This window comes from Acomys russatus, chromosome 10, assembly GCF_903995435.1.
Source record: "Acomys russatus chromosome 10, mAcoRus1.1, whole genome shotgun sequence".
Classification (NCBI taxonomy): Eukaryota; Metazoa; Chordata; class Mammalia; order Rodentia; family Muridae; genus Acomys; species Acomys russatus.
The window spans coordinates 49420220-49432470 of record NC_067146.1 but is presented as its reverse complement, the minus strand read 5'-3'; the positions used below and the strand labels follow the sequence as shown (position 1 = coordinate 49432470).

Here is a 12251-nt window from a genome sequence, read left to right as displayed (position 1 = left end):
AGGGTCTGGAGTCACCTAGGAGACAAGCCTCTAGGCACATCTGTAAAAACTGCTTACAATAGCTGAGCCTCTGAGACACTCCTGTGTTGCAGGTTTTATTTTACTTTTTGCACATTTTGTGCCCCCCCCCCACGTGCCTCCCCTACGTTAAGAGCACTAGGATTGAAACTCAGGGCTTTGTGCACTGCATACCAGATGGGCACACTCCCTCTAAGTGACATCTCTAGCCATTTTTTGTTTTGTTTTATTTTGTTTTTTTGTTTCTTTGAGACAGGGTTTCTCTATGTTATCTTGGCCATCCTGGACTCCCTTTGTAGACCAGAATGGCCTTGAACTCACAGTGATCCGCCTGCCTCTGCCTCCTGAGTGCTAGGATTAAAGGCGTGCACCACCATGCCTGACTCTAGCCATTTTTTTTTTTAAAGAACATTTTGATTCCAGTATATTTCAGAATTAATTAAAATTTCAGAGAATGTTTGATGCATATTTTGATACAAAACTATTTGTATTCTAAACTAACATATATTGTTTGTCAACAAGTTATGAACTATCACTCAAAGTTGACAGTTAATATTTCAAAGCTTGTAAGCCCCTAAAGTCGTGAGTTCTATAAAGACAATGGAAATATTTAGAAAAGATAAAGATGTTTAGAAAAGATAAAATTTTACTCTTCTTTTTTATATATTATTGACTTTTTAGGCAGCTTCAATTAGAGATCATTGGTGCACCTTTATTCCCCCATATGAAAAATTTTATGTCTTAAATTTATGGAAGTACTTGTGAATATTGAATGTCAACAATCTGTTGATCATATTCCTCAGTTTACTATGAATACCAAATATATCCTTTATATAAATGTGGGAAATATATCAATCCTTGAGATAAATGTAAGATAGAAATGCTGTAATGTAAACAAGTTAGTCCTATTCCAGCCCCAGTGTCTTACGGTTTTCCTCCATGTCATTATATGTTGCTGTTAAAGTGTTTTGTTGCTTTTGTTGCTACCTGCAGCTCAACTGCCCTATTTTCTAATTCTATTCATTTAATTATATATCCAAAACAAACAGCAAAACTTAAACATTTGATGCTTTATACTAAAGTTTTTCATTTTTTAAAACTTTTATTATTCCTTAAAACATTGAGAAATAATGCATTGTATTTCAGAGAGTACTTGTAATTCTTTATGTATCTCTGTACAGTGTTTGCTGTATCTGAAAATAAAGGGGAGGAAAGCTTAATTAATCCTCCCCAGAAATGCTGCTTTAAAATAAAATTAAAAAAAAAAAAAACAAACCAAAAAATAAATCTGTTAATCAAGGTAAATGAGGGAAAAATCTCTTCCAGGATGAGATTGAATCCTGTGGTTTTTCAAAGAGCTTAAGATCTCAGCCATCGTAGTTTGTATTGAGTGGCCATGAGCTGGACAGTTAGCAGAGTAAAGTGGCAGTCATGGTTTTTAGCCTCAGATAGACTGGTTGACAAGTAAGTACTCTTGCCAACATATTTTGGTATATATTTAAATGATTGAATATTTGTTAAACGTTTTACATTTTTATATCTGCAAAATTTCTTATGTCATCTGTTTAATATATAACTAATTTTAAATAGAAGTTTTAATGTAGCTAAAATTATATGTGCATAGATATGACTAATGGACACACAAATGTGTTCCATTTACAAAGTATATATTTACCAATTTATATTTAGTGTAGTTACGATTATACAAACACATACAGCTATTTTTGTTTTGTAGACACTTTTATTTGTGAAATGTGATAAATGTCTTCAATTCTCTTTTTTTGTAGAGTCATTTGCCCTGGCTTCATAGTTCCCACCCAGGATTAGAAAAAATCAGTGCGATAGTGTGGGAAGGCAATGATTGTAAGAAAGCAGACATGTCTGTCCTCGAAATCAGTGGGATGATAATGAACAGAGTGAGTTCTCGGCTTTAATTTTTTTTTTTAATGGTAGATTTAGTGGCACTCAGTATATGAGCCAATTACCTAAATGCTAATAATGTATACACTTATTTTTGTCACCCTGGAAAGTTGTTATTTTTGTTTCTTTTGGCCCCATCTTAACCAGTGATTTGGCAACAGACCCTTTCCTTATTTGAAGGGACATTGGGGTGTGAGGTGTGCAAGTGTCACAACGTAATTGTGGAGGACAGAGGACAGCTTTGTGGAGTCTGTTCTTTTCTTCCCGCTCCGCATGCATTGTGAAGACCAGACTCAGATTTGGCTCAGGCCTAGGTAGCTGTCTTCAAGCTCCCTCTCTCTGGCCTCCATGCTGGGCTTCTAACGTCTCTATTGACTTGGAATAGATGCCATAATGTAATTTTTTTCTTTTCCTTCAATGGATAAGATTGTGTATGTGTTTGAGAATTTATTAGAATTTAAGACTCAAGCAAGAAATCTGTATTGTGCTTGCTGCTTGCTTAGATATAAAGAATAAGGCATACGGTGGTCAGACTTTCCAGTGGTCAAAGTTTGGTACAAATACTGTAGATTTGGTATTTGTTTCAGTGATTATTGATTGTTTTGTTTATTACTGCTGTCAGTTTTTTTTTTTTAAACTGATTTCTCTAAATGACTAGGCATACTCTGATTTGGAGTTTTAAATTTCTGTGGTATGTTATTTTAATAGGGCTTTTGTCATTACTTTGTATGGGACAGGAATTAAAATATAACTGTATCTAAAGATTGGCAGATTCCATATTCTAGTTCTCACTGTGATCATTTAAAGCCAGTCGACAGGGAACTTCAGGGCTTGAAACTAGAGGAACTCTGTAGCTTAAACATCTGTGAGCTGTAAGATAACCGAGTCAGATTTACTTAGTGTGTGAGTTTAAAAGTTAGCCCTATGACAATTCAGCTTTGCCGATCTAGCATATTAAAAGCTTTTATTTTTCCCATACTTAGTATCTTTCACTTTTTTATATCCTCCTTACTTTTCTCCTCCTATTTAATTTCTTCTCTTGTTCTTTATTTTATTAAATGATATTAGGGAGGAATTTTTTACACACCTAGTTCAGGAGAAGAATACAAGTTAAAGATTTATTTAATAATTATGACTTTTTAAAAATAATATTTTTGTTTAATTATGTTTGGGGCCAGTGTATATGTGTCACAGTGTGCTGTGGAGGGCAGACGTGGCTCTTCCTTGCCGTGTGGGTCCTGGAGTTGTCAGGCTCTAATGACAGGCATCTTTATCTGCTGAGCCATCACTAGCTCCTGACTCTTTTCTTGAATGAATTGGGTTTAACTTAGCATGTGCTCTTAACATTCTAACAGTGTAATGCTTGTAAATATTTCTAACTTTTAAAATAATGCATAGATTACTTCAATCTCTTAAGATTGATCTTCCTTTCATATCTACTTATGAATTGGAGATCTTATAATGAATGTGCAGTAGGCTTATTTTATATATGTATTAAATTAAAAAATTAAAATTCTATTTAAAAGAATAAAGTTCCTTAGGAATCTGTTCTACTTTAAATTCAATTTATGTACACTTTCCATTCTTTTCTCCTCTGTCCCTGCTTTCTCAGGTGAACAACCATGTGCCAGGCATAGGATACCAGATATTTGGAAATGCCATCTCCCTAATCCTGGGCTTAACTCCTTTTGTTTTCCGGCTGTCCCAAGCGACAGACTTGGATCAGCTCACAGCCCATTCTGCTTCAGAGCTTTATGTGATTGCATTTGGTTCTAACGAAGATTTCATGGTTCTTTCTATGGTCCTAATAAGTTTTGTGGTTCGTGTGTCTCTTGTATGGATCTTCTTTTTCTTGCTGTGTGTAGCAGAAAGAACATATAAGCAAGTGAGTATGATATGAAAAATGTTAATGTGCTTTTTTCATAGTGCTCAAAGTATTCCCTAAGTATCTTAGTATTTCGCTAAACACTTTGATGTAATTATATTTGTTTCCTTTTTATATTGAGTCATGATAATTCATATTTTGCTGATAGGTTTTTATACGAAAATCTTTATCTTGATTTTTTTTTTAGCGATTACTCTTTGCAAAACTCTTTGGACATTTGACATCTGCGAGAAGAGCTAGGAAATCTGAGGTTCCTCATTTTCGATTGAAGAAAGTACAGAATATAAAAATGTGGCTGTCTCTCCGTTCCTATCTTAAGGTAGATGCTACTGATAAATACACTCGTAGCATACTGTCTTTCCCAGTAGTTCCAGTTGTTGTCAGTACGTATGGGGCGTTATAGTCAACAGTTTCTCACTCAAAGGTTGCATTACGGATTTTGTTTTTTCCCAGAATAGTTTTCACAAGCCAGCAGAGGGAGCCCACTACTTAAAAACCACTTGAGGGCTCTGTAACCAGTGAGACCTACCACTTTTTAAAAGTAGCTGTGCACAGCTCTGGCTTCACGCGCTGCTCCTCGCTTTGATCTTTTCAATAACCTTGCTATTTGTGGAAGTAAAGTATGAAAACTCTAGACCCTAGGAAAAGGCAAACACCTGAATTACTTTTAAGATACCTTTTTTCCTGAGGATTTTGTTTTATGGTAAATGGCAGTGTGTTTTACTATATAGAGAGTATTCTGGCAAGTTCAAGGATGTTTATTCAAACAGAAATTATATGAAAGTTGTCCCAAAGATCCACTGGTCTGGATCTTTAATACTCTTTATTTTGCAGTAACAATGAAAAAAGTAGAAAAATGATTATTTGCCCATATCATTAAAAATTTTTATTTTTCTGTTTATCAGTTCAACTTGTTAAATTTAACTCACTGTATATTAGGAAATGCTACAAATTAACATTTCTTTTCTCTCTATTACGTTTATGTTTTATGGTGGGTAAATATGATTTTTGTTGCTTGGTTTAGTGATAACCATTTAAAATCTCCTTGTACTTCCAACCCTAAGTAGGTATTATGTTCATTTACTCATTGTTGATGTTATTCAGAAAACATTTTTAACATTAATTGAAATGTTCCATTCACTCTTAATTAGAACTAGAATTATCCTTGCAACTTCTCTCTTGGTTTCTGGCATTCAGTTTGTCACTGGTCCCCATCTTTTCTGCTTCCAGACTATCTTAAATATACTTACATTTCTTTATTTTTGTGTCAACCTCTCTAATTGAAACCATTAGTCATCTACATTGGCCCATTAAAGGATTGTGGGGGGCGTCGTTTTGAGACAGGGTTTCTCTGTGTAGCCTGGGCTGTCCTGGACTCCCCTTGTAGACCAGACTGGCCTCGAACTCACAGCAATCCACCTGCCTCTGCCTCCTGAGTGCTGGGATTAAAGATGTACACCACCACTCCCGGCTTTAAAGGTGCTTCTTAATCGACTTTCCAGCGTTAACATTTCTTCTCTCTACTACTGTCTTCAGCCTGCCATGAAAGATTTAAAAAACTTAGGTTTGGTTATGTGATTCTTCCACCTTTGTGGAAGGCCTCTGTTACTCTTGGGTGAAGAACAAAACCGTCCGCTTCGGCTGCTGTCCATGATCTAGGCATTGCTCCTGTACTTGTCTCTTGGCTCACTGTAAAACACTTTCAGCCTTTGGACTGATTAGCTCTGTAAACGCACTGTGATCCTCTCTGCTTTATGCTTTTTTCTGTCTACAACAGTGCTATATGCCACCTTGTCCTTGGTCCAGAGATGGTGTATATACCGCCCTAGGCACACACTCTTAACCCCCTGCATTAGTCTCCCTGGCATCGCCCTCAGAGCACTCATAGCCCTCATATGCAGCTCATCACCCATGGCTGTGTCTGAGTTTAGTGTCTGCTCTCCTCCTGCTCCTGTGAAGGGAGAGACTTTGTCAGTTTTGTTTCCATCTGTGTTCCTAGAACCTAGCACAGTGCTCAGTTTTGAGCAGGTTCTCAAGAAGCAACTGTGAAATAAATGATTATTGTGTTGAACAAAAAGTAACACTAATGAATCTATGCTGTGTGGACACCACATTAACAGTGCTGTAAAATTATGAGGAGATAGTAACAGTTTACGATTCATCAGGCAAGTTAGGTATATTTCTAGCATTATAACTTATGACCAACCTGTAACACCCTATCTGAAATCATGGAATGTATCTGCTATTTAGTAAATAAATGTAAAAGTGTTTTCCCTTTTTCCCTCTAGCGCCGAGGTCCACAGAGATCAGTTGATGTCATTGTTTCATCTGCTTTCTTACTGACGATCTCGGTTGTATTTATCTGTTGTGCTCAGGTGAGTTAACTTGTTACATATAGAAATTCAACCATTACTAGATAAATGCTCAGTTTCTAAAAATAGTTTTTAATTTTTTCAATTAACATACAAGATATTAGCTGTCATTCCTGTTTTTTAACAAAGTGTGTTTTGATAGAATCTTCCCCCATGTCTTCTCAGTGCCTGCTACTTCCTGGTGAGCCCTGTCCTGCCCCCCTCAACCTCTTTTATTCTTCCATGTCTCGTGAAAGAGACATGTGTTTATGTCCCTCCTTCTCGTTCTTCCTTACCAAATTTACACATGGTTGTGCTTGCCCATGGATGGACACACACACACACACACACACACACACACACACACACACACACACACCAGGTTTTGAACCACATATGAAGGCAAACCAACCTTTTTTTCTAAGATTAGATCACTTTGCTTAATATTATATTTTTTAATCCATATATTTCCCTGTAGATTTCATTTTTCTTTACAGATGAGTAAAATTCCATTAGGTATATGTACCACATTTTTATTGTCTATTCGTTTATCTGTTGTTGGGTATCTAGGATGGTTACACTTTCTTGCTGTCAAATCGAACAGCAATAAACATCAATGTGCAGATAAATACTAGGTTTCAGAAAGATTTTTAATAATAAAAGTAATGATGCAGATAAGCCATTAGATAGTTTGTTAAAGATTTATTTATTTTTATTTTCTGTGTATGAATGTTTTGCCCGAATGTATGTTTGTGCACTGTGTCTGTGTTTGGTGCCTGAGGAGGGCAGAAGAGGGCGTCATATCTCTTGCAACTGGAGTTCCAGATAGTTTTCAATCATCATGTAGGTGCTGGGAGCAAACCTGTGTCCTTCCCGAGAGCCATAGGTTCTCTTAACCACTGAACCACCACCCCAGTCCCCTATACAAAATTGAAACAGATGTTATGTAACTTTTTTTATGTAGAGTAAAAAATTGCATTTTTTTCTTATCTGTGTCATAAACAATAGGCTTATAGTCAAATGCCTTTTGAATTAACATACAGTGGATAATTTCTATCTAGAATCTATGTATTTGTTCTTGTCTCCTAGAGTCAGTTACGAAATTACTCCACCAATCTGATCTCTTCACACCTAATATTAATTTACATTTTTTAAAACCCTGAACGATTATTGTGATTTATCTTCCATGTCTCAGTGATAACGTACTCAACACGCACACGCTGTGCTGTGAAACACGATGTAGGCTTCCACCTCAGATAGGACAGATGGCTTGACACTTCTCCTCCTTTAAACAGCAGCAGTGCTAATGGTTGAGGTCAGCATCCACATGAATATGTGCATGAATTCATAAGCTAGTAAGGCATCAAAAATGAAGAGAAAGGTTAACATCGAGAGCAGTTATGTATATGCATTGATCCTATGACATCCCTTGGGTAAGAGGGTGAAGTTTATTGTCAGTTCTAGTTTTCCTTAACTTAAACTTTATGCCACATGAGGTTAGGAGTTGGTACCTTGAATAGCATCTCTCTGTAAATATACCATAATGTCAGAACCCTCAAACCTACAGCCTTGATTAAAGTAGGTAAGTAAATGCATATGCCTGTCAAACAGACAGACAGCAAGAAAGGTATGTCGTACTCTGGATGACAAGGACAGGCAAAATTATATAATTATAATTATAAGTCTCCCCTTCCTACAGGGTTAGGGCTCAAGTTGGCATTACATGTCTCATCTTAAGATTCCCACACCAAGAAGTTAATATAAAGAATGGTCTTTAGCCCTTGGATACATAGCAGAAGTAAAACAAACAGTGCCCTTGGTGATGCCTGTAGCCCCAGACCCAACAGAATTTACACACTCAAAACATGAAGAAAAATTCAGCATGAGCCAGCAGCTCAATAAACAGCCGGGTTAGTTTGCCAGCACTGTCAGATAATAGATTAAGAGGTAGAAACCAAGTTTTCCTAAAATGACTAGACATAGATAGCACTGTGAGAAAAGAACATAGGTTTTGTTTTGTTTTTTTATCAAGAGCCAGTAATATCTCAGAGTGGCATCTCATTGACAGTACAAGCATAAGGAACAAAATCAAGGATTACAACATATATTTAGTGAACTAGGATATTGAATATATAGTCTAGGACAGATAGAGATGGAAAATGCAGAATGCATATTGAAGTGTGTTGCAACCCATCACGTGTCTAACAGGAATCCTGGGAAGAAAGGACAGAACTCAACATTTGCAGACACCATGACTGTAGATTTTTCAGAATTGATGAAATTCTTTTAATGTTCAAGGGCAGTTTGTAAAGCTTTTCTGGGTCACAACATAATTATCATCTAGATATGATACAGTAATGCATGCCTGTGCTTGGGAAGCTGAGGCAGAAAGATTTGGAGTTCAAGAGGCTAGCAGGGCTGTCTGAAAAAAACAAAAACTAATATCCAGCTAATACTGAATGACACAGACCACATGACCTAGCTATAATATAAGCAAGGCAAAAACAGCAACAAGGAAATTTATACATTTAGAAAAAATTTTTTAAACTTATATATATTTTTAATTTTAAACTTCACTGGCGCAATTGAGAAGTGTGAATTCTCAATTCCAAATGTTAGCACAGCTCCACATGCTCGCATGGGTTCTAGGAGTCAGGGTGAGGCCTCATGCTCTCATGACAGCATTTTTACCATCCCCCACGCACCTTCTCTTCAGAGAGTCAGTTAATGTTACTTTATGCCTATAGTTTGTTAAAGTTACAAACTTTATTTGTAAAAGAAAGAGAAAACATGCAGTTAGAGCAATAGATACAGAAAGCAACTTGTAGTTTTTTTCAACAGACTCTTTAAGGAAGGAAACTGAGACTGGAGCAAATGAAAAGTATTTCATACTTGATAATAAATTCTAGGTAGAATAAGATTTAAGTATAAACAACAAAATTTTAAGTTGAATCACAAATAAAATGTGTGGGCTGCAAAGGGTACCATCAGTGACAAAACAGGATCTGGGAAAACCCTGGCAAAACATGACTTCAATGGGAATGTTATAAATCTGTCTTCTCAAGTCAGTAAGAAAATCATCCTAACAGGAAAAAATGACAAAAAGGAAACTCACAGAGAGACACCCAGTAGCCAGTAAGAGTGTGGCGCATTCTCACCTTCCGCACGTAACATGGAAGGTCAAGATGAAAGTAATGAGGATACATCCTACACCCACGAGGGTGCCATATGGTAAGATGCTAGATGAGGGCAGACAGAACTTAAAACGTGGCGGAGTACACAGTTACAAGAGTACACTGTTAAAAACCAAATATGTGCTATGTTACAAAGCTGAAGATGCATGAGCTAGTAGTTTCATCCCTACATATTAATGCCTGAAGGAAGCCTTGCATATCTAGACAAGATGCCACAAGACTGTTGCTTCATTGTTGTTGATAAAGAAATTGACAACAATATAAATAACTAATTGTTGGAGCAGACCAAAGTAATTATGAGAGTTAAACTAAACTACTTTAAAGTGGAACACTTAAACATTGGTAAGTCATAGAAACAAAGGTTAGTGGAATAAACAAACAAACTGGAGCTGACAAGATGGCCAAGTGGGCAAGGGTGCTTGTTTCTGAGCCTGATGATCTGAGTTCAGTTCCCAGAACTTACATGGTGGATGGAGAGAGCTGATTGCTGAGGGTTGTCCTGATGATCACACATGCATGCCTGTGGCATGTGCCTGCCTCTCCTTTCCTACCTCTGGGAGAATAAAGAAGTAAACAAATAAGTAAATATGAGAAAGAACATGGGTCGGGTGTGGTAGCGCACGTCTGTAATCCCAGCACTCCAGAGGCAGAGGCAGGTGAATCTCTGTGAGTTCAAGGCCAGCCTGGTCTACAAAGTGAGTCCATGACAGCCAAGGCTACACAGAGAAACCCTGTCTCGAAAAACAAACAACAACAACAAAAAAACGAAAAAAATAAAGAACATCAATTACATATGATGCTGGACAGTGTGGTAACATTGCCATAAAAGGTGCAGATGTAGATAAATGCCACAGTTTAAAGATGAGTGTTGAAGGCTGCTGATGCGGCACCATTACAGTGCAGAACACTTGCCTGGCCTGCACAAAGTTCTGGCTGTATTGTTTCCCTAATTCTAGGAAAGGAGAAATAACCACATGCTGAATAGTTTTCCTAAATTATTGAAGATCTGCATAGAAAAGATAAATACAAAGTTTACCTTGGGGTAGAGTGGAGTGTTGGTCCAGAAATCAGGGACAAAGAAAATCTAACAGTTTTACCTGAATTTGAAGCTTCTTTTTTATCTGGAGTAAATACTGTAAAATTAATAATATTCATTAAAACTGATAGAACCCTCAGGTGTTACATTCTCCACTATTCCGTGATAAGTGTTTTATAAAACAGTGCTGTGCTGATGAGCAGTCTGTGTAAAGTGGCGTTTGGTGTTAGTGAAGGTGCTTGGGCTGCAGCTCCACGCGGTCTCTCTCGTGCCTTTGCAGCTGCTCCACGTACACGAGATCTTCCTGGACTGCCACTACAACTGGGAGCTGGTGATCTGGTGCATCTCCCTAACACTCTTTCTCCTGAGGTTTGTCACTCTTGGATCAGAAACAAGCAAGAAATACAGCAATACCTCAATACTACTTACAGAACAGGTGGGTTTATCATTAGTTAATCTCTGTGGTCTGCATCAAGCTCTGTGCGTGTGCTGGGGGGATGGAGATGGAGACACAGAGAGAGACCAGCTTGCCAGACTCGGGTCTCTTCTTCATCATGTATGCTCCAGGAATCCCACTCAGATCATCGGTTTTGGCATAAACACCTTTCCCCATGGAGCCACCTCACAGCCCATGCTCTTACCAACTTAAAACATTTGTGCTTATTTAATACTTTTCAGGACCATATTTTATATTTGGTTAAGGTCATTTGTGCTGTGAAGCTAAACTTAAATTTTGATAGTACACAAACCGTTTATTCAGTGTTTCTGGTTTGATTCAGATTTCAAATCTAATCTGCTGTTTTTATGTTCCATTTTCATTTGATTGGAAGGAAGAGGTATTTATAAAAATGATAGGTTAAATCATTAGTGGGATATGATGGTTTTTCAGTATAACAGAATCACATTAGAATAAGCTTAAATTTTTATTCAACAGGTAGAATAAAGAATAGTAATTTTGATAATTGATTTTATTTTATATGAATTTGCTAAATATTTTGTCTTGCTATTTCATAAGAATTAGACAAAAGAAATGTCTGCTAATGAGATTGTTTGGATATTTTCATTAGGAAGACCTTGCATTTTAAATATTCAGTAGTTAAATAGGCTTGATTAGATGGAAGGAGAGCTCCCACTAGATCTTCGTCTCTAACAGGCACTGGGTCTTACGGAATTAGACAGGTCAGCCACTTCCTCAGATTTATTGTGAGGCTGATGGCTTCTTGGCTTAGCTCCTTCTGCACGACCTGTCTAGTTCCCCCACCAGGCTCGCTGCCCGTGCTGGCTTACATGTGGTTTGGGTTTGCCGTCATAAGGACTTCTGCCCCAGATGTTAGCAGCTCTCCAGTTCACAGCACCTACAACTTCTGGCAGACACATTGTTAGTCCCACCAGTCCACACGTTGACTATTGGGTTTTGGTTGGGGTTGTGGCTGCCAGAGTAGAGTGGGAAAGTGGATCAAGTGGGTAAGCACCATGTGACAGAGGTGTGGAGTTAGAGCCTTTTCAAGGAAGGGAACTGAACTGGGCAGGTACCCCAAAAGTGTTTGTTAGGGAGTTGAATAGCAAATATTTTTAATCACTTTCATAATTAAAAAAAAAGAACCAGCTTGTTGAGTTTATCCTGTTGCTATTTATTCTTTTAAGTTGCTCTGGTCCTGAGAATACAATGTTTACCTTTTAAAGTTTTATTATTATAAAATAAGTTTATTATAATATTTGGAATGTATAATAATGAATAAATATTAAATTTTTTGTAATATTAATATCAAGAAGACCACTATTATTATTTTGGTGACTGTCCTTTGGATCTTTTTAAGGATGTGTATTTGTGGTCTAGAGATATAATT

At 37.1% G+C, this 12251-nt stretch overlaps 1 protein-coding gene across 2 annotated transcripts in view; it reads left to right on the top strand.

Moving 5' to 3' along the window:
• Phtf2 (putative homeodomain transcription factor 2) overlaps positions 1–3838 on the top strand; it is a 65322-nt gene extending 61484 nt beyond the window's left edge. For both annotated transcript variants that reach the window (XM_051152095.1, XM_051152094.1), the window contains 2 exons: positions 1806–1934; positions 3551–3838. In XM_051152095.1, the coding sequence (XP_051008052.1) occupies positions 1806–1934; positions 3551–3838 (417 nt within the window). The remainder of the gene's footprint in view (positions 1–1805; positions 1935–3550) is intronic.
• The last annotated feature ends 8413 nt before the right edge of the window (positions 3839–12251 follow it).